The sequence below is a fragment of the Buceros rhinoceros genome, unplaced genomic scaffold, assembly GCF_000710305.1.
Source record: "Buceros rhinoceros silvestris isolate BGI_N320 unplaced genomic scaffold, ASM71030v1 scaffold11828, whole genome shotgun sequence".
Taxonomy (NCBI): Eukaryota; Metazoa; Chordata; class Aves; order Bucerotiformes; family Bucerotidae; genus Buceros; species Buceros rhinoceros.
This window is the reverse complement of record NW_010425181.1, coordinates 1,968-28,224: the sequence shown is the minus strand read 5'-3', so window position 1 is coordinate 28,224 and position 26,257 is coordinate 1,968. Positions and strand designations below refer to the sequence as shown.

The 26,257-nt window shown below is 37.5% G+C and overlaps 1 protein-coding gene across 1 annotated transcript in view; it reads right to left on the bottom strand.

The window, feature by feature from the left end:
• Window positions 1–26,257, bottom strand: part of BPTF (bromodomain PHD finger transcription factor) — a 51,446-nt gene that overhangs the window by 23,416 nt on the left and 1,773 nt on the right. The window contains exons 2-13 of the mRNA XM_010141043.1: window positions 15,636–16,458; window positions 10,088–10,311; window positions 9,163–9,363; window positions 8,464–8,649; window positions 6,091–6,264; window positions 5,785–5,960; window positions 4,190–4,545; window positions 3,774–3,905; window positions 3,124–3,253; window positions 2,226–2,361; window positions 1,244–1,462; window positions 13–940 (exon numbers count right to left, since the gene is read on the bottom strand). Coding sequence (XP_010139345.1) covers window positions 13–940; window positions 1,244–1,462; window positions 2,226–2,361; window positions 3,124–3,253; window positions 3,774–3,905; window positions 4,190–4,545; window positions 5,785–5,960; window positions 6,091–6,264; window positions 8,464–8,649; window positions 9,163–9,363; window positions 10,088–10,311; window positions 15,636–16,458 — 3,685 coding nt within the window. The remainder of the gene's footprint in view (window positions 1–12; window positions 941–1,243; window positions 1,463–2,225; window positions 2,362–3,123; window positions 3,254–3,773; window positions 3,906–4,189; window positions 4,546–5,784; window positions 5,961–6,090; window positions 6,265–8,463; window positions 8,650–9,162; window positions 9,364–10,087; window positions 10,312–15,635; window positions 16,459–26,257) is intronic.

Genomic DNA, 26,257 nt, shown 5'->3' with positions numbered 1-26,257 from the left:
CTCTTTCCTAGAGCAATTTCTTCCTCCATTTCACTCACTTGAGATGATGTTGATTCAATATGGCTTTTCTTCATACAGTTGTTTTCTGGATCTTTGCTCTGCCATTCAGAATTCCCTTCGGACTCTGTTTTTTCAATAGTGGCCAGAGTACCTTTTCTACAGCTGCCTTCGCTTACCACTGGCCCTAAGCTTTCACGTTCACGCTGAGATACTCTGGTAATAGGTAGTTTTTGTTTCAGAGGTTTTTCGCTTTTGATTCTGCCTTCTGCATTTGTTTGTTTGAAGCCATCCACAGAGGAACTCTCAGACTCTCCAACAGCCTCTTGTCCTTGACACTTAACAGCAGTCACAGGTTCAGGGTTGTTTTCTTTACTGTCATTCTGCGTGGAGCTTTCACCTTCAGAGGACTGAGGTGAGTCTTCATCTGGTAGCTGGCCTTCTCTTTCTGATAGCCTGTTTGTTAAAGAGGGTTCATCCAGCTCACCAGTTTTGGTACAAGAGATGCTACTGACTGGCAAGCAGTCCTGTTCTGCATCTTCAGTTTGGGCCTTATCTGAAATACAGGTTTGATCTTGGGAAGAGACGTCAAACTGTCTTCCTTCTTTTACTTTTCTCATTTGTAGCTCATCTATGTTTTTCTGGGGGCTTACAGATCGAATGCCTATGGTTTTAGCACTAGCCTCCAGTTTCATCCTTTCTAGACGTTGTTTTTCTTCCAGCGTAAACTGTTTTATTCGCCTCTCAAGAAGTCCATCTAATTTTGATGATTTTACTTTCCTTTTGTAGCAAGTCCTTAAATGAAATCCCTCGCTGACATTGATTATATCCAGCTTACAATGACTGTCCTCATCATTCATGGGCGATTCAATTTTCACATCATCCACATCCATAGGTTCTTCCTTGATGACTTTATCATTTTCACCACCAATTTCTTTCTCCTCTGTGAAAAATAAATAACTCTGAATCAGTAAGCTCCCTTAACAATGAACAACAAGCAATATTTTTGCATTAAGTACTAAGAAATAAATGGGCCTTTTAGTGTGTTAATTAATTTCAAGAAAAAGGGAACAAAAACTTCAGACACTACTACAAGGGATAATCAGCTATCATTTAGCTGAGACATTTGAAGTGTCTTGACAGAAGCCGTTTCACAGTTTTTCAATAGTTATTTCCGAGGTCCTCTACTCTTAAACATGCCATGTCATCACAAAGAGCTAGTTTTACAATAACTTAAGTATATCACCTTTGTCTTTTGCATCATCTAAGTTTTCAGAAATTGTATCAACTTCTTTTTCTTCACATGACTTTTCTTCTTTCACTTTTACTTTCTCCAATGTTTCTGAAACATCTGCTTTGTCTTTTGCTTGCAGATCATGAGAGTCCTTTGTTCGGTCTTTCTCTAGCTTTACCTTAGTTGGACCTTTTCGTTTATCCAAGTTGCACTTTTCATCTTCGCCCTTTGCTATTAACAAATTAATTAGCTTCAATTATTCTGAATATTTTTTATACTCTGCTACATTTTTAATGTGTGTTATTTTACCTCTCAAATCATTCACACATCATTACTGAAATTCAGAAATAGAATTGAGTATGCAATCAATACTCATACCATCATAGCTTAGTGCAATGTTCAATAAAAAAAAGATAAGATAAACTTGGCTCATTTACATTATTTTTTCCTGGAGTCCATGTTCAGCTTTTTTCAAAACCAACCAACCAACCCCCCACAAAAACCCCAAACTCAACCTGGAAACTATGTAACACTTTCTGAAAACCCAGCCTATTGGAAGCATATTAATTCAGATTCTGAAAATTCACAAATAATTTTTTGTAATTTTAATTTCCACAGTTAAGTTAGAATAGACATTGGTATTCAAATGACATTGTGCTTAACACTGTGGTGGCTATTAACTGCAATATAAAAAACAAAATAAATCTAATTCAATAGTCATATAGACGTTGAAGCAGGCACATCCATTTTGTATTTGATCCAGTTAAAAGCAATAAAGACAGTATTACATCAATATATGAGGAAAGAAACAGTTTTGATATGTAACATAGTGTGGACGAACATATTCTGAATTTCTCTGGAACACTATTTGTAACAGAGCCCACATAAGAAATATCCCATGCAAATAATTAAACGAATAGCTGAATAAGCAATAAAAGGCAGTAGATTAGTAAATAGAAAAAAAAATACAAGCAATGCAGACACTTACACTTACTTGGTAGCAACTTTCTGTAATTTGCGTTAGTATTTCCAGGCAGTTTGGGCATAAACCTGTGGACGTGTGTTTTACTAATCCAGCTCCAGCCACCATACCCTGTTACTCTGTATTCCTCTCCTTTTTGCTTCCAAACCTGTTAAATATTTTTGAAATAGTAGTTTTAACAGTGCTATTTGCTGCATTATTGATGTATACATTAATTTTAAAACCTAAGATTACTTTTAAAAACACCAAAATTTTAATTTACAGACTTTTTCAAGCAAGTTGAAGTATATTTGTGAAATAACGTACTAAAATCAAAGATATATCTGCTGATAATTGATTCTATCATAGTAACACGTAAAAGCATATTTATTTATGCAACAGTGAGAGTCAATTTACCTAAAAGCTGAAAGATCATACAAGTTTTTGAATCAACCTGTATGGTTGTTAAACAAATAAACTTAGAGCAAAGATCCACCTCAACAGAAGTATTTAATATCTACTGTAGGAGAATATAAAGAGGTTTCTAGAATAATTCCCATCACATTCTGTAACCTTCCAAAGTGAAGGTAGCTAGGCTAGATTTTGGGGGGTGGGGATGAGAGGAGAGCAGGGATGGGTAGGGACAGACATACAAACAAGATTCCAAAACCCATCTAGAACCTTCCTGTAAGGAAAGGCTGCATTTTGCAGCCGAACATCTGTCAACTTGGGCAGGGTCACTAAGAGCATAATACATGTCAAATTTAGTTCAGACCAAGATTATGTGCTTGACTACATGGGCATGGTTCCTACTCCAATGGCAGAAAGAAACACAATGACACGAAAATTTTAAGTTTAAAATGAAACCAGAAAAAGAGTAAAAATCAAGAGTTTCTGTATTGTTTGTTCTTCACCCAAAAGAAAACCTTACCTGGTGTTTGACAGGAAATGTGTATTTCACCCATGTAGCTTGCTGCATTGTTTCTTCTTCTTCTTGCTTTCTCTCTTTTTTTTTCACTTTCTCCTTTTCTTCTCTTTCTATTGCTGTCATTCTGCGTAATCTAATACACAGAGATTTAAGTGCATTTATGTACAGGCTCTTGTTAGCAAATATAAGAAGTCAAACAACAGCAGACACCACTCCTTTGAATAATTTTCAATATCCAGTATTGGGTTATATGTATTACCTGCAACAGGCACACTGCTGGTTTTGGCTGTTCCAGTAAGACAGACAGATGCCTGCAACTGTGTCTAACATCAGACACATCTCGTTTCTGCTTCTCACAACGAGAGACAAAAGACAGATGCCACTGAACTAAGTATGTTGAAATTTGCTCTTTTAGTATCCCAAAGTTTTATCACTTTGAGACAGTGGCTCAGATAACAAAACCAAACTTGCTTTGCAGAGGCAATGCCACTATAAAAATCTCGTCAAGTATTGTCAGTGCTTCTGACTGAGAGAAAACACTAAGTGCTGAATGACTGCCTAAATTTAAACATAACTCTGACAAGATTAGAGGAACTAGTGATTGTAAAACAAAGTAAAGGCCTCATTCAAAAAGATGTGTTTGTTTATTTTACCTAGTGTGCCCCAACGATTCCCTCCAGATCGGCAGCATGACAACTGGTTTAATTGCACATTCCAATATCGCCAGCGCTAGTGCAAATTCTCTAGGTTTGCTGCACATCTGAACAGCCTTAATCCAGTTAGACCTGAATGGGAAAAAAGAAAAACCTCAAACATATACAGGCACTAATATAGCATGCTATACTAATAAGATCTAATGGTAGAATAAAAACCGTATTTTAATACTTCACTCAAACGTGCACTCCTCCTAGCCATCCATCACAGAACAAACACCTTATCTTACATTTTAATGTACTGAAGCGTAGTGCTTGGAAATCACTGATTTGAAAAAGCAGACTATTGCTTGTGAATACTGTTAACAAAAATACAAATAAAATGAGAGAATATTTATTTCTATTTATTAATTTACCTGTGGGAAGCCCAGTTAGGGTGAAGGAATGATGCCGGGATATTGTTTTCTAGCTGAATAATAGTTAGCCTCAAAGTGGATACGGTAAGAACCTTGGACCCATGTACAGACCCATTCCATTTGAACTCCCCAGCAGGAGTCAGACAGAATTTATGAGAGAGATGGCGCCTCTTGTCATGGTCCTCCCTGTGCTGGTGCTTGTTCAATGCGAATGAATTAGTGGCATACTGGTTATGATAAACACGATACTTTCCCTCTTGCCCTAATTTGAAATAATTGTTGATATTTCCTTTCATCACAACTTCCTTCTTTGTGTTCATTCGGGAGACTTCACCTTGAGAGTTGACCACCAGAACCTTGTGAGAGAGAGAATGCATTTGAAGACTCACTTAAGATTCAAGTATTACCATTTGCTTATATATGAATTAGGCTTAACTTGTCTCTATATAAAATAATAAAAGTACCTTGCATCAGTTTGTAGAAGCAAATAACTGTTTATCCAATATACTAAATATATGTATTTCATCACTGATTGCATACAGAGTTAGGAATTCCCAAAGATCAACTTTTAACATTAAAAAAAGACCATCTGGGCTCCTCATGAAGTCAAACAGGAACCTGTTTTGCTGCTCTGAACTATGGCTACGGAGGGAGACAGCCTGGGGACAACAGCTTCACTAAACTGAGCTTTCTGTGAAGCCCCTTCTTGGTAAATCACAGAACTCATACATGTAGCTAAGCAAACAAATATCCTTGACTTTGAAAACATGACATGAATAATATCCCTGGTCTCATTACTCATAACTGAGCTTCAAATCTGAGAGGCTGATGAATGCTAAACGTTAACTTACAGGGAAAATCAGTTAACAAAAATAAAATGAATACACCAAACAATAGGCAGACAACTGCGACAAACTCAACACTCAAACATTTCCTGCAGAAACTAGGCTACTTGAAAAAAAAAAAAAACAAAAAACAACACCCCACACACAACAACAAAGCCACTACAAAACCAAACCACCAAAAAACCAACAACCAACCTATGGCTATACAAAAAATGTATATCAACTGGCAGATACTTGAGAGATTTCACTTCTGTCCACATCAAGCAGTGCTACAGCTTCGTAATGATTGTCTTTGAGGGACCATACTCTGCCAGAACAGATTTGTTATGAACTGAAACATGGCTATTACCAAGCTATTCACGCAATGATCGAACACAAACCACTGTGAAGTCATAGTTTTGGCGCACTGGTTCTGAGAGCTTAGAAGACAGAAATGGGAGAAGACATGTAATAACTTATTGCTGGCTATAGAGTCACCAGTGCTCTAACTTCAACCACCAGCATGGTAAAGGAAAGGAGAGGCACTGGGTCACCGTCACACCACTCTGTAGACAGCAACTAAGAGAGCAAGAGCAAAGGAGAGGGAGAAAAAAAGCTTTCTGTGATATTGCAATTTCCCCATTTGCTAGTTTATTATTCCTACTTTTATTATTAAGTAACTCCCATAGTCTGCCAAAATAACTCTTTTTCTAAAATATCAGTTTTCTAAAACAATTTTTGTACTTCAAGTTTTCCAAGATGTGCACAAACCTCTCTGCCTTCTTTATATAACTTATTCGCTTCGTGTGCTGCAGCAGCCACCTGCTGGCTTTTCATCTGGCACAACTTGCTATCTGGATTTCGCAATCTTGTGAGCATTCGCGTCGAACCTGGCGTGCCTTTTCCTGCGCCTGGAGAATCACTTCGTTCACCATTAGATTTCTCTCCTGCCCAGGAAAAAAACAAAGGCTTTTAAGACAAACTTAAAAATTGGAAGTTTTCTATGGATGTAGGGGAGTTCGAAAAATCAAAGATGCAAAAATTGAAAGTTAGAGACACTGTTCTTATAATTATTACCTATGTCTTCTGAAGTCTGAGATCCCCTCTCTGCATTTTCAGCATCATCAGACGTCTTAATGGAGTCATTCTGCCCAGAGCCCAGCTCGCTGCTGTTGCTGTTTTCAACGTCTGGCTGTAGAGGTGCAGCAGATGGACCACTGCTGCTGCTAGGGATCATCTGACCAGTTTCTTCTACAAAAGAACAACTTAATTTTTACTTTTTCTTTTAAATTGTTTCAATGCAATTTTTTCTAGTTCTAAATTTTTCATAAAAAAAAAGTCAGATGAACATCTTTTGCTGGACTGGAAAGAAACAGCCATAAAATATTAATTCCCTCCTGAGCACTGTATCCATGAAAGTGTTTTTTGTTCTGTTTCAAGCAGTTTCAACTTCTACAGCTCTGAAGAAGTGAAATTCATGCTCAGATGAAATATGCACAGATTTTAAATACAAGACTATTTTTTTCTATTGAGGCACACACAGTGAACCCTCTCCTGAGACTTTGTTTTCCTTTTAGAATGCAGATTTCATGAAATTTTGTCTTCTGTGCGGTTTCTATGATTTTCTCTCTTTAGATTTCCTTCTGCTTTAGCTGCTCCTCAAAACACACACCTTTCAGCTCCCCTCCAGTTTTCCACTGAGTCTTTGATTGTTCCTTCTTCGACACATTAATTCTGTGGAACCCCAGACTTCAATTCAGTTGGCCCCACTCTGTATCTAAACTCCTCCTCTGTAAACTTAAAATACCAGCCTCTTTCTTACAATCTGATGGGTCTTGTTGTTGCTTCACATTCAGTAAGACAAATGGGTCCTTGGTCCTCACTTGTCCTTGTTCCTGTCTGTCTTGACAGCTGTGGACGTTACTGCCACCTCCCTTGCTGCTAAGGCGTACTGCAGGAGTACAACCTTTCCACTACAGCATCGCTGCTACTTGAAAACAAATCACTCCAGCTTGTCCGGTAAGGACAAGCTGCCATCCCTCAAAACATCTTCCTGATTTTGAGAGTCACAGCTCAGCTGTTTAAAAAAATACCACATTTTTCTGCTTCCAGAATTTTTCCAAAACATCAGGGATTCTGTGATTAAGTGACAGCACAAACCCTCCTTTTTATGAAATATTCTCTCCTAGCAGAAAGACAATTGTTGAAAGATCCCTAACCTGAATGCATCTTGATTGCTGGCTTTGCCATGTGGGTGGTCACCACTGTTTGATCGTTCGATCCTTTTCACTAAGAGGGAAAATGGAACCATTTGCAGTGCCTGCTATTTGGAGGAGAGCAGGAGCGCCCAAACTAGACTCTTAATAAAACACTCATATCCCAATTGCATTTCACAAGGGTCGTGACACATGCTCATCTACTTTCATGTTTACTCTTATTTTCCCCCTCTTTGGAGGTATCACTCCCAGCCTTTGATGTAAGTGTCTCAAACTGAAATTTCATAACAGCTACACAAGTATCACAATGAATACAGTAAATTAGATTTGAGGAAGAACCCTCTCTTCACACACACACACTTGCCTACAAAGAAGTCCACTAGCTTAAAAATAAGCTACAAGCTTTGGAAGGAGAAAAGTACCTGTGAAAGTATAATAAAGAAATCATGATAAATTTTTAAGTAAATCTCTAAAACAGAATACAAACCCATAAACGTGTCTGGAGCAAAGTTATAGGATACGTATCTTTTCCATTAAAAATCTACACAGTTATTTTAACTTTAAAACAGAATTAAAAAAATATGAGAACAGGCAAAAACATTTGGTCAAATACCTGACATGTTGCTTTTTGTCCCATACACTGGGACATTTTCTGTATTAAAAAAGTGTATTATGAGGCTTCCAGATTAAGGATTAATCTTAACTTGCATTTTCTCCTCCTATTAACAAAGTCTCTGTACTTACAATTCTGAAATCTGTTTAAAATTCCTAGCATGACAATTTTAATTTTGACATGTCAATGCAATGGTTTACTCACATGAATGAAAATACTTTTTTTTTGTTAGTGCTTTATACAGTAAATGAGAGGTTAAAGTAATAAACAAGCCAGCAGCAAATTAGAATTTGAAATAAACTTTGATAGGATGCTAACAATCATTATGGATCACTATGGAAAAATAAAATATACTGAAAAAAGAACATAAAAAGCTTAGCCATAGTCATCTTTGGAAGGCATGGAAACAAATGCTAATGTCAGAGAGGACCACAAATTTCAAGCACTAGTTGCAAGAAAATTAACTTTGAAATGTTAATGACAACGTAGCAGTAAAGGATGGCACTGCAAGCAAACAGCATGAGTGACCTACGCTGTGAATGGTTTTAGTGGACAAACCAGATAGAAAAACTGAACAGATTCCCCAAATTACAGAGGCATCGGTAGCAGTGCCTTCTGTACCTGAGAGTTCCTGAGGGAGCTCTGATGCCACCTTCTTCTCTGCCACGTTGTTGCTATCAAGGGTTTCTGACTGATACCCCAATGCGTTCTTCCCTTCAGAGCTAGTCTCTCCTGCAGAAGGATTTGTGTTGTTGTCATCAGTGCTTGATGTCACAGAGTTACTTTTATCCCCAACGACTGTTGCCTCTATAGTAAAACGCACAACAAAACTTTAGGGATATTCTTTGGTATGTCTCGGGATGTCATTTGGCATCATCCATAGAAAGCAATTTGAGCAGCTTTGTTTGACTGTTTGATAATGCTGAAAAACACTGTGCTTTTTCCTTTCCTCTTTTTTTTTTTGCCATGAGATAGTATTGTCTCAGAATCAAAGAACAAACTACTTAATTCTGATGAGGAAAACAATGTTAAAAATGAGGTAATATTGCTTACTACAAACATGCTGATCTAGGTGCCACATGTACTTCAAGCCAATGTATCTACAAACGAGCTGTATTTGACTTGAGAAGCAGGAAAATTGTTGAAATTACTAAGCAAGAAACTGATTATAATATACAAGCACAAAGGAACTGACAAATATCACCCATTTCTCAAAAAAATAACCATGCAAAAAGAGTCACATTAACACTTAGAGAAATGTGAGTGTCTTTAAGATTCACTTTAAATGAAGTTGTTCAAACACGGTCATAGTTTCTTTACCTTCTGTTTGCGCCTTTTCTGCATCTTGCTCAGCAGGTGTTTCCTCTATTTTATCTTGGTCTCCAGATTCTTCTTTGCCTCTCTCAGCATCTGTCTGGTCGTTATCAACATCACTTTTGGCCTTTTCTGCTTCATCATCTGCTGTGCTTTTATCTTCCACTATTTCTCCTTTTCTTGCTCTGATAACGTCCAAAATTTCATCTACAACAGAAAGTATGTTGTCATTAATAAACAACAAACCACTACACACAGAGTCACCAAGCAGAAAAACATGACACAAATATCAGTTCTTTTCAACGAGACAAAAGATAACATCCAACTTCTTACCACTTTTCCCCACTTACAAGAAACAATTCCAAAGATTTAATTATTTTCTCAGTTATGCATTTATATAGAAAGGACTTAAATACATTTTTAAACCTGAATATCTAATATTCATGTCTTTCCTAGAATCAAAGTTCAAACCTTCACACATTTATATGGCTATTTATTGCTCTGAGGTAGATAAATTAAGCTGGTGGGGAACTGCAGAGGAGACAGCACTTTTCCACTCTTCCCACAATACTGGGGCAAATATTGGAGCTCTAATACATTTGCCACTCCAACTCCCACTGGACTGTTAACTGTCTATGAGGAGATGCATATATAGATAGATATAAGAGACACTACATCAAGAAACATTTGACAGTTAACACAGCTCCACTCCGGCACCTGGAATGATCGCAATCTGGCACACTCTACGCATATCAAGAATCCAAATCATTCAGGACACGACACATAGTCCTACAAGAAGTCAGTGCTACACAGCCATGCTGATACCCGCGTGATGTATCTCCATCAGCTTCTATGAACTTCTCAAAATAAATATGAAGTGGTACTTGATTCAAAGTGCAATGTCTATGCCCATTAAACAAAAAATTCTTACCATTTGCTGCAGAAAGGAAAGACTTGTTGTTGCCCCTCGCTTTATTAGTAAGGTCTTCTGTGACATCCATGTGCCGATGAATTTCTTCACGCATTTCTTCCAGAGTTTTACACAGGTCAGCTTCCCAGTAATCTTTGTCTAGGCATTCAATTAACTCTGCCAGTTGTATCTTTGTGCTATAGTACCAGATTTTCTTATCTTTCTCACTTTCTGAATCTTCCTCTCTGTAGAAGTATTAAAAAAAATTTAAAAATATCTGGAAATTGACAAAAATTAGTATCAGCCTACTTTTTGCAGAGACCTATTAATTGCAAATAAAAAACCCACGAGGACATTCCTATGAACCCAGTTCAGCACCCAAGTACTCCTTTGCCACTTCTCTCCCTTCTTTCATCCCCTCAGAAGTTCTTACAACGGCTCTCCAGGGCAAAGCTTTTAAAGACTCTCCTTAAAACTGTTTTGTCCAATCTGGCAACAAGGTTTATTGTCATTATGTTTACTCTTACTGTGACCAGTAATCCACTACTAAAACTCAAACAATTTGCAATGAAAGAGGGTATGGCTTCAGAATCCACAAAGGGTAGTATTCCTGACTGCATAGTCAGGAAATAACAAAGTTAGAAACTCAAAGCATAGAACGTGACATTAATAAAATATATTTTATATTTGTCACAACTATTACGGCAAAACAGACTTTTAGTTTTGATGATAAAACCTGGTATATTGTAAAGAAGTACTGTAATTCCTCTCAAAAAGGCTTTGCTCATGAAAAATAACTAATTCTACTTTACCCACTTACTCTTCAAGGCTACCAGTAACTTTCCATTAGTTTTAACAAGTTAGCATAGTTAAGTTTGACAAGTTTTCTCAGAGAACAGCTCATTTCAGGAAGACTGACATACTACATATCAAAAAGTAACAGCTGAACACTGACAATCATTTGGCCCTATGGAATTAATTAATTACTCTTTTCCTGTGTGATTTGAGCCCTGCCCACTAAGGAAGCACTCAGATAACATTCTACAAACAGACCATGAGGTTATCTGAGTATTTTATTTCCCTTCTACTCCATTTATATAGGGGTTTGAGTACACAATTTCTCTTAAATCACAGGCTATCTCAGCCTTAGTAAGAGAAGTTCAGGAACTGGCGTTTTCTCCTGACCAAAGCACAGACAGACAATGAAATGGCACAGGCTTTGCTGTTCTGTACGCTCACACGACCCTCATCTTCGGTCAGACTTCAAGATTCACCACCACTTCAAGACTCACCACCAGGCAAAGAACCACCGCAGACAGCACTCTATGCTATCCATTTTGGCAAAGTTAGCTAAGATTTAAATTAACACTCAAAAGATTGAAGCCAACTTTCCCTGAACACCTTCTTGCCTTAGGTGAAGGGACGCCACTTTTACCCCTTGAAAAGATCAAGGGGGCTGTCAAAGAGCAGATGGAAAGACACAAGTCTACACAAGGGCCGATTCCCAACGTTTTCCTCTGACAAACCAGAGAGATCTGCCAGCTTGGTGTTGGACGGGTCTGCTTAGTCTCCACGGGAGTCACATACATTAAGTGAGGCCAAGCAAGGGAGAAAAGAACCACACAAGTATTTCCTACCTTTTCCAGCCTCTTTTGCTGCCAGGAACTGGCAGGCTTTGGAGGCAAGTTTCAAGGCTGATAAAAATGACACCACAGAAGATGCTAGAAGTTTTCAAATAAAGTAGTAACAAAGTAGATAGCCCCTTTCCTGAATTCCATGCTGATAAAATTAGAAGCTGAAGAATTCAGTAAATTGTTTAATCTATTAAAATGAAGATCCAAAAGCTTTTAATTAATGGAGAAAATAGAGGAGGACCCACTAAGAACATAAACAGCATGATAAACATTGGAGCTGAACTTTTTGACCATTAAGGAAGACACATACAACTCAGGAGTAACAATTTGTGTCTTATTTCTGCTACCAAAAGGAAAGCCAATGTTTCATTATCTTCTTTCATAGACATTTGACAAATTCAAAGCACCTCAGCATTTCTAGAAAGATAAAACACTGCAGCAGTTTACTAGGAGAATGCGAGTCAACGTCCTAAATTTCCTGACTCATTAATTTGCAGAAATAACCTTCACAAGCAAAACAAATGCAGCTGACCCAGAGACATCATTCTAACTTTGCTATCAGCTTGAAACAAAACTTCAGGAATTAATTTTCTCCTGCCCTTTTAAAAATTTTACTCTCGTTGATATTTGCTCATGGGGCTGTATGAGAGGAAGCCTCCTCAGTGTCCACTTTTCCATCTTGTAAAACAGAAGAGGTGGGAAGGAGCAGCAAAACCACAATGATGGGCTTAAACAGGGTTTATTACCTCAGCAAGTGACAAGTGTGGAAAGAAAAGTACCACTGAACAACAACAAGTTTACAACATCCTTTAAAGGATGAGAAAACCAGTGAGTGGAACGATAGATTCACAATATTTATAAGGCAAGAGAGAAGAAGTAATAAAAAGTCCTAAAAACCCCTTTGAAAAACTTAAAAAAAGCAAGAATTTAGGATTTCAGTTCCCTAATCCCCCTAGGCAAGATTTCAAATTGGTCTTTGTTCAGATTATTTTTAGATTTATTAGTTTCCTCGGATATATAGGTGAATACACTCTATTCATTTTAATAAAGTTTTTAGGATAATATAATTTCATGAATCTCAGGTTTTAGCATTTGTCCTTTAAGTTATCCTTCAGTTATGCAAGATATCAGGTGTGGTTTGATCTTGGTCAGTACACAGACAGAAACGGCTGGTTTTGCAGTACAGCACACTCACTGAATCTAAAGGACATTAAAAACTGAAAGCACAGAGTTAAATAGCCGTGTAAATTATTAAATTTGTATTTCTCTGGAATTTAGTTATGTAGTAAATACTTTTGTCCCCTTATGAAGTGGCTTCAACATAAAATTTTAAGGCACATTATGCATAAATTTAATTTGGTCCAAGTTCTATGGACAGTCTGGCGGAATCGGTTGGCTCCGTACATCCCACTGCACTGCTGCTGCTACAGATCTTCCAGAGCAACTGTCTATCCGCTGCTTCCAATTCCACCAGGAGGATTTGAAAAATTTTTAATCCAAACAACACGCTTCAGAAAGAAGTTGTTTTGGGAGCATGCATAGGTACATTTACACTAGCAGAAGGCATATTTAATGGCCACAGGAAGGATAGGGACTAGCAGGAAAAGAATCTTTCAACCTGGATGATCAGCATGAGAATATGAAAGAAAGCCAGGAAACAATGGATGAGCTGCATTTGTTCTTACATTTTTAAACATAAAAATACTTTTCTATTTAAGTTTTGAAGTACTTCAATCACCACTAAAGAAAAATCAGTAAAACGGAAAATCCAATAAAATTTTTCCTCTTGCTGTGTTGTTTACATTTCTCATCTGCTTTGATTTGAAATGAAAAACTGATGTATTTTCTCTTTAAATCCCAATTAATATACAGACCTTATATTCATAAAATGTTTTGATTTCTGAAGCAAACAATTTGCCCGCTGAACTCAACAAGAATGCAAACTCATTTAAGAAATCAATATACTTAACCTTTGAAGATGTCTTTTCTAGTGCAGTTAAAATTATTACCAATGCTAGAAAGAACTTTCACATCATGAAAGAACTTTTAGAACATCAAGAAACACCTGTATGATTTTAATTTAAAATATGTTGAAGTACTGCCTTATCAAAACCTTCTGAACATAAAATATTCCACTTCTTCAGGAAAAAACCTGATTGTTTCATAGATAAAGTTTAGTCAAAAGTAATTAAAAACCTGCCCACATACTGGGGGGAAAAAAAGCCTGCCCTATTTGTTGTAAAATCACCTCCTTAGTGAGTAACTTCGGATTTTTTAATGTAAATTCCCAAACCTTTAATGGCAAGCAGAACATAATCATTCTGCCAGTACAGTAGAGCAGTGAGACAAACCCACCTTTAAAACAATCTTTTCCTCAACAGTTTGAAAGAAAAGATAAAAAAGACAACTCACAGAGAGACTATCAAGAATTGACTAAAGCACGGGTAACTAGAGCAAACCCAGTATCAGTTTCATGTCCTTTACAACCAGGCTTTCTGTGAAAATCAAACTTTCAACTCAGTAGTTGCAAACAGAAGGTAGAAAGTTATGCACGAGGCAGTGAAAGAATTAGGGTATCAACAGCTTCAGGCTGTCCATCGCATCCTGAACCATCCAAGTGATACACCACACATTGCAGAGCATCTGATTTGAGTATAAACACAGAGTATAAAAATAAAAAGAGTATAAAAGATTCCTTGACACTACCGTAGCATTTATAACCCAGAGAAACTAAAAATAATCAAACACAGACTCTTTTTTCACAAGCGTGAAAGAAGAACACAGGAAACAAAGAGCAGCAGTAATTAACACTTAAAGCATCCGCTAACAATACATTAGAGAAAGAGCACTGCATTTTAAAGGACTAAACCGAATCTATACCAGTCTCTTGTTTGCAAAATGTAACACCATCAGCAATCCTCCCAATCCTTTTTAAAGACACTGGCCAATATCTTAACATTCACTGTAATCTGTTTTGTACGAAATTCTGTTACGGGATCCAGCTGTGCTTTACTTTGTCCATAATACCAAATGGAAAATTTTATTTCAAGAAATCTAGTAAAATCTCTACTTTTCCTAAATAAACAATGCCACTGATCTCACTTAAATACTATTTCTCCTCCGTTATGAGAATGATTACATAAGGACAGTCTTTAACAAGAAAATACAATCTTTATCTATTTTCCTGTGAAAAATGTACAAATATTTTTAGAACTCCAGATTCAACTTTTTCAGGTAAAAAAAACCCCAAACCCCAAACCGGGCACAACGCCCTCACTAACAAGTGTTTGAATATTATTCATATTTTGAGATACGTTAGTATCTCAAGACCAACCAGTAAATTGTGCTAAACATACAAAGTCAATTGCTAGAAGATGGGCACTTCTTGCTACTTGGACTTTTTTTTTTTTTTTTTTTACCCCTACAGAAGTGTTCACACACAGCATTTTCTACATTTCTGGTTAACAGACATGGTGAATACCTTCGAGTGCCTCCAAAAGTCTCAGCTTCAAAAGGAGACCCTCAAACCAGTACCAGCATCTAACAGCCAAATACTGTCTAGGCAGGTGATAAAATACCAGAACCAGTGTCCTATACACCATGTTATCACAAAAGCAGTTAAACTACTTTTCAGTAACTTTTACAAGAAACTGGGGAGTTCTTACTTAAATCCATTCTTTCACATTCATGTATTTTAGGCACATTAAGCCGCAGACCCTGTTTCTTTTCCCCTTAATCTATATACAGAGAGATTATGAGAATATTTCTTTTGGAGAAAAATGCAGGGTCTTTAGAAATCTACTTACAAAACAGCACACAATGGCCTTATCTAAAGAAAGAACAACTGTAAGATGGTAACAGCAATTTACAGGATGTATTAAAACCACATTCAATACAAAATTATTTTTCAGAAAAGACTATATTGGTTTACTTACATAATGATTCTTCTGTTCAGGAACCAATATTTTCGCCTATGCCTGTCATATCCAATAGGTTCGTGTCGAATGTACGGTTTATTTTTTTGGATTTCAGCAACACAGTCAGTTACTCCAGGCACCTTATGTGCAACGCAGACCTCACACTGCCATTCATCTTCTGGTACCTCTTCAAGAGGCGGTTTCACGCACTCCAAATGGTACACAGCTGAACAAGTTTCACAGCAAAGCAAATCCCCAAGTTTGTGACAAACCCTACAGTGATCATCATACTGAATAACACCTTCTGACATTAACTCTTCACGTGCAATGTTTGTTGTAAGAAACTGATCCACTAAGAACTGCAGAACTTTGATTTTATTCTCTACTGGTCCATAAGGATAATCCTCTGTCTCTTGGAAAGGAAGAACATGATGGTATTCCTTGTCACTCTCACAATATACCCGCAGAACCTCTGGCCACGTCATTCCATCTATGAAATACAAAGTGGAATTAACGCTATCTTTGAGGTCAGCAGGTCCAAAGGTAGTATTTGAAGTGTCTTCTTCACGTAAAACTGCTTTTAAAAGCACTATATGCATCTCTGCCATAAGTGTGCACTGCTCTTGACTTACCAGAGCAGCACAGAAGTCCTCAAAACGAAAAGGAGAGAGGCGTAAAACAGTGCCAAAGTTCCTTAGTACCTCATAGATGGCAATAACATTCATTATATGCTCACTAGGCACCATTAAGTCCTCTGAGGATTTAGGAAACTCCAAGGGTGGGATATCTTTTTCTTCCAATATTGGAGAACGAGGACGATGCACTCTCGGTCTTCTCCTACCTGGAATAAAAAACAACAATAAGAATTTTGCCATTCACAGGTCAATATGTTTAAACATCTATCATCAACAGCCACATCAAGCTTTCTAGACTATTGCAAATTAAGGATTCAGATCTTCCCAGTTACAGAAATGTAATATCACCTAATTAATTAACAGTATGAAAAATAATACACAAGATATCTGGAGAGATACCCACAGAATAAGAAGGAGGGAGAATTACAGAAGGACAAAGCCTGACAAAAAGCTAATCTGAAGAGCTGTTTCACTACCTAAAAGACTCTGAGCATAATTAATTCAGTCTTGGATGCTAATCCAGATGAGATGCTGCACTTTCTTCCCTTCCACTATCCTTGATGCAGAGCAGAAGGAGAAACAAAACAACAAAAAAGTATCCAGCTACATGCAACTATTTTGCAGCTATCAGTTGATTAGAATCACTCATTAAACCCACTACCTTTTCTTTAAAAGAAAACCCAGCAACTTAATCAAATTTAGACAATCCCATAAACTAATCATAAAACCATCATCTTGGTTTAAAAACAAAATGAAAACTGTTTTCAGGTTCTCTGATAAACATCTCAAGATTCTGGTCAACAACTAGATTTCATAATTACCAATTCTACCCAGAGAATTTGTTGGCAGGAGCAATTTATTCACAGAGGAGATCCAATGGAAAACCAAAGCTCTCTGTAACAGCAATTTCACACACATGCTTTAATAAAAAGCGACACATATTACACATTGTGTGATCTGAGACCAAAGAGTGACACAACCAGTATTTTGGAAATTTAAACTTTACATTAATAATCTTTTGATCAAATTCGGTGCATAACAGACATGCCAAAACTGGTTCAAGAAAATTAAGAGATAAAGTAAGTTCCAGTCATCTTGGATGTTACCGTTAAGAGGAAATGGTTTTCTGTGGCATTTGTTCAACCGACCCTACTCCCTCCAATACTCCCATGAAAACAGGAAATAAGTCTAATGGCAACTGGGGAAAAAACAAAAAGTCCTGCTAAGGCAGACAGATACTCAAAGACAGATTTTGCCAAACATGAAAACACTGTAACTAAAACTTTACTGTATTAAAAAGGAAAAAAAAGTTACCAAAAAGAAAATCTACCTTTAAAAAACTTCTTGATGCACAATAGAGAGTTTGATCTATTTTTCTTCTGGAATCCCTTGGCAATCATCGATCTAGTATGGCAAGATGACACCAGATACATCCCTCCCTCTCAAACTCAATCTCATGCAACAAGTAAGACACTCTGAAACAATACAGAAGATGAACTGCCAGATGTTTCCATTACAGCAGTAATGGGTCAACATCATCGGTGTATAAAAATAAATTTCCAACTTTAGTTAAGTTTGAGTTCTGACTGTGGAAAATGAAAGAATGCCTGTGTGACTGTCTTCCAATATGCTTCTCCACAAATCAGTGGAAAATGTTTTATCATGGCAAACACACAGAAAGACAAAAGTTTCACAGCCAGGCACAAAGCAAGTGTTCTGACAGCAAGCAATACCTAGATTAAACTCAACTCTTCTATCATCACGACCCAAAATCATATATGCACAAACCATAGTTGGTTTGATTAAACAACTCCAAAGCAAAACACACACGCACATACAGATTAAAATACTTCAGGGTCCTGAAGCTTCCTTCAATATTGTAGGGCAGCGTAGGACCAGTCCTCAAGGTGGTTATGCAAGACACCACCAGTGCAGGACAGATATTCTGAAATCACTAATGGTCTTCACAGAGTTCAAATATCACAAAAAGCTGGTAGAGCTACAAACTAGGATTCTTTTCACTGTTTGCCATTCTAGCAGAATAATATGTGTCACACCATAAAGCCATAAAAGAAACAGTCCTGCAAGAGAGCAAGCAACAAGAATGATAACCCCGGATTACCTAAATTAGTCAGGGATGACAAACCCTCCCCCCAGCAACTCAGGCGAAGCTAAACCAGAACGAAGGAACACTGCTGAAATAAGCAGACTCCTTATTTCCTCTCATTTGTTGACATTTTCTACTCCAAGAACAATTATAATTGTCCTGTGCACTGGTTTTACCCCTCAATGAAAACTCCCAGACTCCCCGTACACCACCTTTGTTGATGTCTCTTGCACAAGAGATAAACACTGGTGTATTTGTCACATCAAATAAGCAGAAGCAAAAAAAAAAAGAACGTAAAAACAAGGCACTGCTAGTATTTTCTGAAAAACTGAAAAAAGTTCTCTAACACTTCCTCTTACAAAGGAAGTGTATCAGTACTAGAGGTCTGGAGTAAATGTTATCAGGACACAAAGTATGTCCCAACACCATAATAAAGAATTGTACTTTGGTGCGAGTACAACATAACCGTGTGCTTGTGTTATTCACACCACTCCTCATCTTCTATTCAAATCAATTCACGTATTTGCATGTTTCCTATAATATAAACTACAGAAATTTCAAACATAGTTGTAAAATAAACAGTTTAGACAATAAGAAAAAAGAGATTGCACTACTTTCTGTTACGCCTCATGGTGTGCAGCACAGTTACTATATTGTCCCACTCCACACTCTCAATCTGTACTGTAAATCACACACCACATTTCAAGAGCTCAATCATTTCTCTTTTCCGACACAGAACTGCTTTGAACGATTCTGCACTGCATATAATACCGCTTCCAGAGCTAAAAAAGGAAAGTATTCAAGGACACAGAATATTTTAGAAAGAAATGGTACCCAGACATATTTTTCTCGGTGGCACGGGATTTCAAATCTTTCTATCTTTTGGGTTTCTTGTCTTTCCAACTCCGCTTTGAATTGGTTATAGATATTTACTGTCCTGTATTGAACAGACCTTAAAGTCAAGAAGAGAATCACGAAGAGTCATTTGGAAATCTTGAAATTCCAAACAATTTGTTACTGTTCAGTGCATCAACTGCAATCCCAAGAAACACTCCAGACACCTTTAAAAAACAACCAAAACAACCCCACCAAACCAAGCTGCCTAATCTCTAGTGAAAAAGATGGACACCGCTGTCAAGGTGTTCTTAAATCTTGAAACATTCTAAGTGGCTCCTGAACTTAAGTGTAGGCTAATGGAGTACAATACGATGATGTCAGCGTTAGAGGCTGAAATTTTAGTTATTTTACTGGCTGGGTGGGTATCCCCTCCCTTGCCACTAGCTCAGACAGCTGAAGAAAGGCAGTTTTGAACTCCCAATAAGGACAGTAGGCTTGTTTGCAATTCTGATGATAACCATTTCTTCACTGCTAATTATCTGCAGTGTTCTGACATCCCATACAGCTCACACTACTTTGAAGCAGTTTCAACTTCTGTGAAGGTTTTTGAAGATCACAATTCACATCTACCCAACTGTTCTTCACACACACACAAAAACCTCTCAAATTTTGAAGTGTTCCTACAATAAACATTTCCAACTTTTCCAGCTTTTCACCTTCAATAAAATCTCTTTTCCACAAGGCAAATTGTCCAGTGCTTGAATTTGACATTAACTGGCAGAAAAAAAAACAAACCAAAAGCCCAAAACAACTTTTGTATGTTTGAATTTTACTTTCCTTTAATTACTTTCGAGATTCTGCAATTTGACAATTTTTTTAACTTGTTGTCACTTGTCATGGGTTTTAACCTCCAAAGGGAATTTTGAGTGCTGTCTGTGATAAAGAGCGTTAATTGAAATTAAACTGCTTAAAAAATCAACCAATTTAATGACCTCAATTTAAAAATCTGAGAGAAGTGCAAGCCTGTGTAGACTATACAACTGATGAATACACAATAGCAAAATTGCTTTGCTTTGGGATGCTACATACGTGCATTACATTAATGTGTATTTAACATACATGGCAGTGAAATAGTGTAACAAACTCAGCGTAATGACCGCATGGAGCAGTCAACAGAATTACACTGTCGCTCTCTTGTTCTGTTGTATTATTTCATCACCTATTGGCCATTAGCATTCTTCCATTTCTCTTGATAGTTTCAATAGCTTTAGATAAATAATTTTTTTATGATTTGCCCTGAATAATTTTCCATTTGTGGAAATCTCCCATAGCAGCAGGGTTTTTTGTTTTAAGTAGAAAATGCAGTGTGTACGCCTTTGCCTAAAACAAAAAACACCAAGTGGATTGCAGAGCAGGTGTCCTAGTAGAAGTTACTTCTCCTTTTAAGCACCAGCAGCACCCAGCTGGACTTTGAACTCAGTCTAGATGTACCTACTCTCAATTAAAGAAAGTCCATTTACTCACACTGAAGTTTTATTGCCCATGAATTGTATTCTAAGATCACTTCTACATACTGACCAAATCCCTAAATCAAATTCCACCTTCAAATCTGAGCCAGTGCAAAGAGAGAAAAAGTCCACTTCTACGCCATTCAAATTCCATAGCTTTATTTAGAAGGATAAATTGATTTGCAGTAGCCTTCTGCTACCACGACTGCACTATTTACAGTATCCACATCATCTTGAGTGTCTCGGCATTACGCTTCTATCTAGCATAAACTTCTTTTAAATCGCATTCCTTCACTAGTTGTCTCCAAAAGTGAGGAAGTAGTCTGCAATGGTTGCCTCTCCCTATTTTGAATTCTCTAGTTGAAGAGCTGCCTGTAATTAAGATTAAAGAGTAAACAATTTTATTCACATGGCACATTTAATTATAGATATTGATAATTATAGTCTACACTTACCATAATCTATTAAAATAATTTATATTACAAATATTTAAGCAAACACAGTAATGATATTAGAAATAAAATGAAGTTACTGAAGTAACAGGCTGAACACCCAAAACCAGAATTTACCAAAGCACTCTAAAAAAACAGACCTTTGCTTTTTTTTTTTTAATTGCAATCTATTCAACCTATTTGGTTCAAATGCTGACTCTTTCACAATCTAGAAATGAAGTTTAGAAGTCCCAAAAAGCTTGTTTCCATTTTCATTCACAGACTGAAAGAAGACAAAGTCACATCTATTCTATAACTCTTTACTGCGGGAGTATATGGAACTTAAAAATGTTTTAACCATCTTTAACCTATCTTCTGGTTTATATAGAAAGTTTTAAAAAAAGAGTATCTGAATGAACTATTTACCTCAGTGTCCAGAACACAGAAAGGTTGTACCATGACTAAATATGACTTTGATGCTCTTTGTGCTCTTATTATATTCCAGTTGCCGAACACGTGGAGCCTACCAAAACCCCCAAACACCCAGTCCTGCCCTGTCTCACTTATGTTACATATCCCTTCACTCCAGATGTACAGTACGAGTAAACACAGCCTTGCAGCCCATCATAGTCCAAGTAATGCACTGCTGGATGGAGATCCTACATCATAAATACTCTGTCAGAAACACTGTCTTGTTTAAACAGGGAGAGAATGGTAGCTGCACTGGTATGACCTAAAAAATAAACACTGGTTCCAGCATTTCTTCATTAGAAAACTCACAACTGGCCTCATTTCTCTTCTCTGAAAACTTTCCCTTCCTCATAACTTCTCAGCACTGAGGCAGTAAGAGTCCAGCTTACAGTTCCTGCTCAGAGTTGCTGTGGAAAGGATAAACCTGACAGGGTAGAAGGGACAGAAAAGACAGATGGAGTTTCAGACACTGGAGTAATCTGTCACAGGATGGGGAAAAAGATTAAATAAATAGAACGATCCCTCCCCACCCAGCACATTCCACAGAACTGACCCCAACAAGTGAAAAGACTTTGAATTTGCCCCTAATAAGAGATTAATTTCTGGCTTCAAGTTCCACAAGTCAAGTCAAACTACACTACTCTTACACAAAAGTCCATCTTCAGTAGAAGAGAAGTGGGTTGGTTTAGTTTTCCAGATGAGTCACTACAGAAACTTCCCAACATAAAGACTAACTGGCAGTATACGATGTCCTGTAAGCACAAATACTCCTTGCAGAAGATGCCCTCTCCTGCATTTTCCTTCCTGCTGGAAATTTTGGCTTTTGACTGCCCTCCTAAACTCACTAAGATTGCCCTGTTTTTTTGGTTTTAATATACATACAAGAATCACACATTGCTGTCCCATATTATTCCTTTGCACCAGGAAAGTTTCAAATGAGAATGTACAGCAACATGCAAGTTCTTGTTAGATATCACCAAGAAAACTGAAAACAGTTGATAAAAATGCGTAAGAGAAGGGGGTTTGTGGTTTTTTAGTTTTTTCTTTTTTTCCACAGCAGAATGCATAAACTGAATATAGCTACATGTTTGTCACAGCAATATCCAAACTGGTTCCTTAATTAAAAGTCAGCCTCTTGGGAGAGCATTTGCTCAGCTTACACCAAAGAAGAAAAAACAGTAAAATGAATCAGTTTAACATAAAGTAAGAACATATTATGAAAAGCAGTGCCAAAATAGAAAAATCTAAATCTTTTTCTTAGCATGGGCCAAAATTTAAGGCTTTGCCTTATACAAACCACTTTTTTTCCTTATAAAAATGACAATCAATGTTTCTAATATTCAGAAGTAAAACAATCTCTTCCAGAAAAAATTTCCAAAAGAATAAGATGCGTTTTGTAATTACTTGTTAGTGCAGCTCCAATTTGAATATGGCTCCGCAACAATTATACCTAACCCAAATGTATTTATTTTGCCAGGAAAAAGAAAAAAAAAACCAACCACAAATCAAACTAAATTTAAAAATCTAACTTGACATGAAAGATGAGACATTCCAAGCACCATAAAAGCTGTGGAAGTTGAAGCACAAATGAAAAAATAACCGGTTACTAGACTAGATCTTGAGAGCATCTTCCTGAGCACTCATATCGCAGATATTCTCAACATGGGCTCCCAAGTTAAGTTTAACTGTTGCCTTGTGTTGTACAAAACTAGGTCTTTGTGTTCTTTACAAACTGTTTTAAAACTTTTGGCTGTTTATTTTCTTAGTCTGCACCTCTGTCAGTAGCACACTTCTAAACCAAACTAGGGTGCGCTACTGATTCTACAGGAAGAACCGAATTTCTCACCATTACGGCCATCAGTACTCTCCACAGGCACCTGGAACACAACTCGCCTTTATTCTAAGGCATCACTCTAACGTTTGGATAACTAATTCAAAGAGAAGTAGCCGGTAAGATCCCACACTGCCTTCCTGAAAAGTGCCCAGAGGCACAAGCCTTTTGTGCCTAGAATCCAGGCCAAAAAAAAAAAAGTATCACTAACACGATTTTCAGCAACATTCTGACAGAAATTTCCTAGTTGGGACACACTCAGGATAAATGTAACTAATTGCAGAAGTCAGTGAGCCCTGAGAGTCGGCCCCAATCTACTAAAATCCACATTTATTCCCCTTACAATCATTCAATGCAATACAATGGTCACCCACGGAATTTTACTGCAGACCTACAAAAAAGCTTGCACAATAAACTCACCTGCAGTCCATGAAATTATTCTACCTTTTCCAACATACGTACTTTGTCAATGCTACAGAGCTTGTCACTAAGATGACTGAAGTGACAAATGCTCCGGTCAGATAATCTACAAATTTGCATGTCAATACCACAGTCAGCCACAGATTGACTCCCCCGGCGTCTACACAATTCCAGTGCTAGGACTCCTTCTGCGGTTCTCATGACTGGCACGATGAACTAGGGATAGTTCCTCTAGAGTACAAACCAAAGTTCAGATTGCTAAACGTCCAAGTAAGGGCATGCCAGGTCTCATTCACAGAACAGGGTACCCTAGGAGAGCTGTTCGGGAGGCTGGTAAAGCTGCTGACGGGACAGACTAAAGAGGCTGCATATCTTACTGTCCTATCTCAATGTTTCCGCTTAAACAATTCTTCAAGAGCATGAAAACGTGTAAGATACAAAATTACTACAAACACACAAAGTGCAGCACCTCCTTCCCAGTTAAATTCTTTCACTCTGAAGGTAAAAGCACACTGCTGAAGTAACTGGTTAACAAGTGACAGCCAAACACTGTAAATGCTCACAGACTAGGAAAATCCATCCAAAAACTTTATCTGATGTATTTTAAGACAAATTTTCTTGCTCACAACTCCACTGTTGTGCATTTGCTTGTTAGACTGACAATTCCTATCTCAGCCAAAATCTAGATGCATAGCTTCTAAAGCTAGTTTCTCAAGTTTTTGACACAGAAAAGCAAGAAATAAGAAAAAATGGACTTCAATGCATCTTGATTAAATCCTTCTTTTAAAATTCTGTAACATATGGAAAATACTTGATATCGGTAATGCAATTGTCACAAGCCTAAAGCAGAACTTACAGTGGACAGGTGATGCCAAAAATGTTCAGTGATATAAGGTTTATAGGATACCTGTCCTAAAAGAACACCTACCTCCTGGGGACACAAAGGGTAAGAGAGAAGGGACATTACACACACAAAATCCCTCTACCAAAAGCCCATCCCACAGAACAAAAAGCAATGGTAAATGTCGTATGCATTCACACAAAAAGCTTTCACTGTACCATTTTTAGGTGTTTTATCAAAGGCACTTTATCATTCCTAAGATTTTGCTTCTTTAAATACTTGAATAATAATACAATAAAAAACTACTCCTACATTTAGGTTCAAGATATATAGTAAACTACGCAGCAGAGCACAAAAATTGAGCCTTTCTTGGCTAGAGACATTGCACCGTGATCTTTTAATTCATTGTTCAATGTAAGTTGGAAAAAACTGTAAAAAGTCTGTCACCCATTTAAATGGGATGCAATTTATGTGTAAAATCTTGATTAGTAGAAGAGTTCAATTGCGATCACAATCCTTCAATACTCTGCTTTCAAAAAATAAACTTTTCAGCCCCCAAGAACTAGACCCTGAAAGCGGTGGTAATTCAGGCTGCATGTGACTGAGGAAAGGCGATAGCTCATCATTTCTTCTAGTAGAAAAGCCCAGCGGACACCACACAATTCTGTCAGAGGCCCTTCAAGCCCTCCAGTTAACCACAGGAACCTTATCCCTGAATGTTACAATTTGTCTAGTTTTAAGACGAATGTATGAAAGAAAAAAAATCCCATATCTAAACACAGCTAAAGACCAGTTCCGGCTCAGCACAGACCTGCCTGAAAGAGCACTGGAAAGGATGCTGAAGACCTATCACTGCTGCCTGCCCAACTCATAACACTCTTCAGTGCACTGGCCCCTGTCACATAAAGAGATACTGAGGTTAGATGAGTCTTTCCTCTGCCCATGAACGCTGTTCTAAAGTCAAGTTTCTCCTCCTGGATTATGATAAGACTAAGAATTCATTTAGTGCCACCATTGCACAGCAGTGCTCACAACGTGGGTATTCGTTCAGCAGAAACAAGACACAGACCGAGCTGATAGAATTAAGTTTGTACTTTCCTTGCAAAGGGGCAACAGCATGTCTGGCAGAGAGGGAGGGAGGGAGACCTCTAGGGAAATACTGAACTAACGAGAACTGCCAGTAAATTGCCAAAACAACAACAGAGATGGTTTAACTATCAAACAGTATTAAAAAATAGGGATGAAAATGCTTACACTTGAACTCATCTTAAAAAAGTTAACCAGTTACGCTGACCAAGTGAGAAATACACACATAAATTATCAAAATGGTTTCTGATACACCTAAATTCCACATAAAACCTGTCTATGCTTGCACAGCAATGCACACAGAGCTATCCTGTTATTTGCCAAAGCACTTAAGTACATTTCACAAATTCAGAATACCCATTCTCTGCAGAGCTCTGTTGAAACCTGGATGCTCTGGGAGAAAATAGTTTCCTGACCTAGTCGATTAAAATAAAAATATTCTTTCCCTGACAAAAGCACACCCCCCCCCCCCC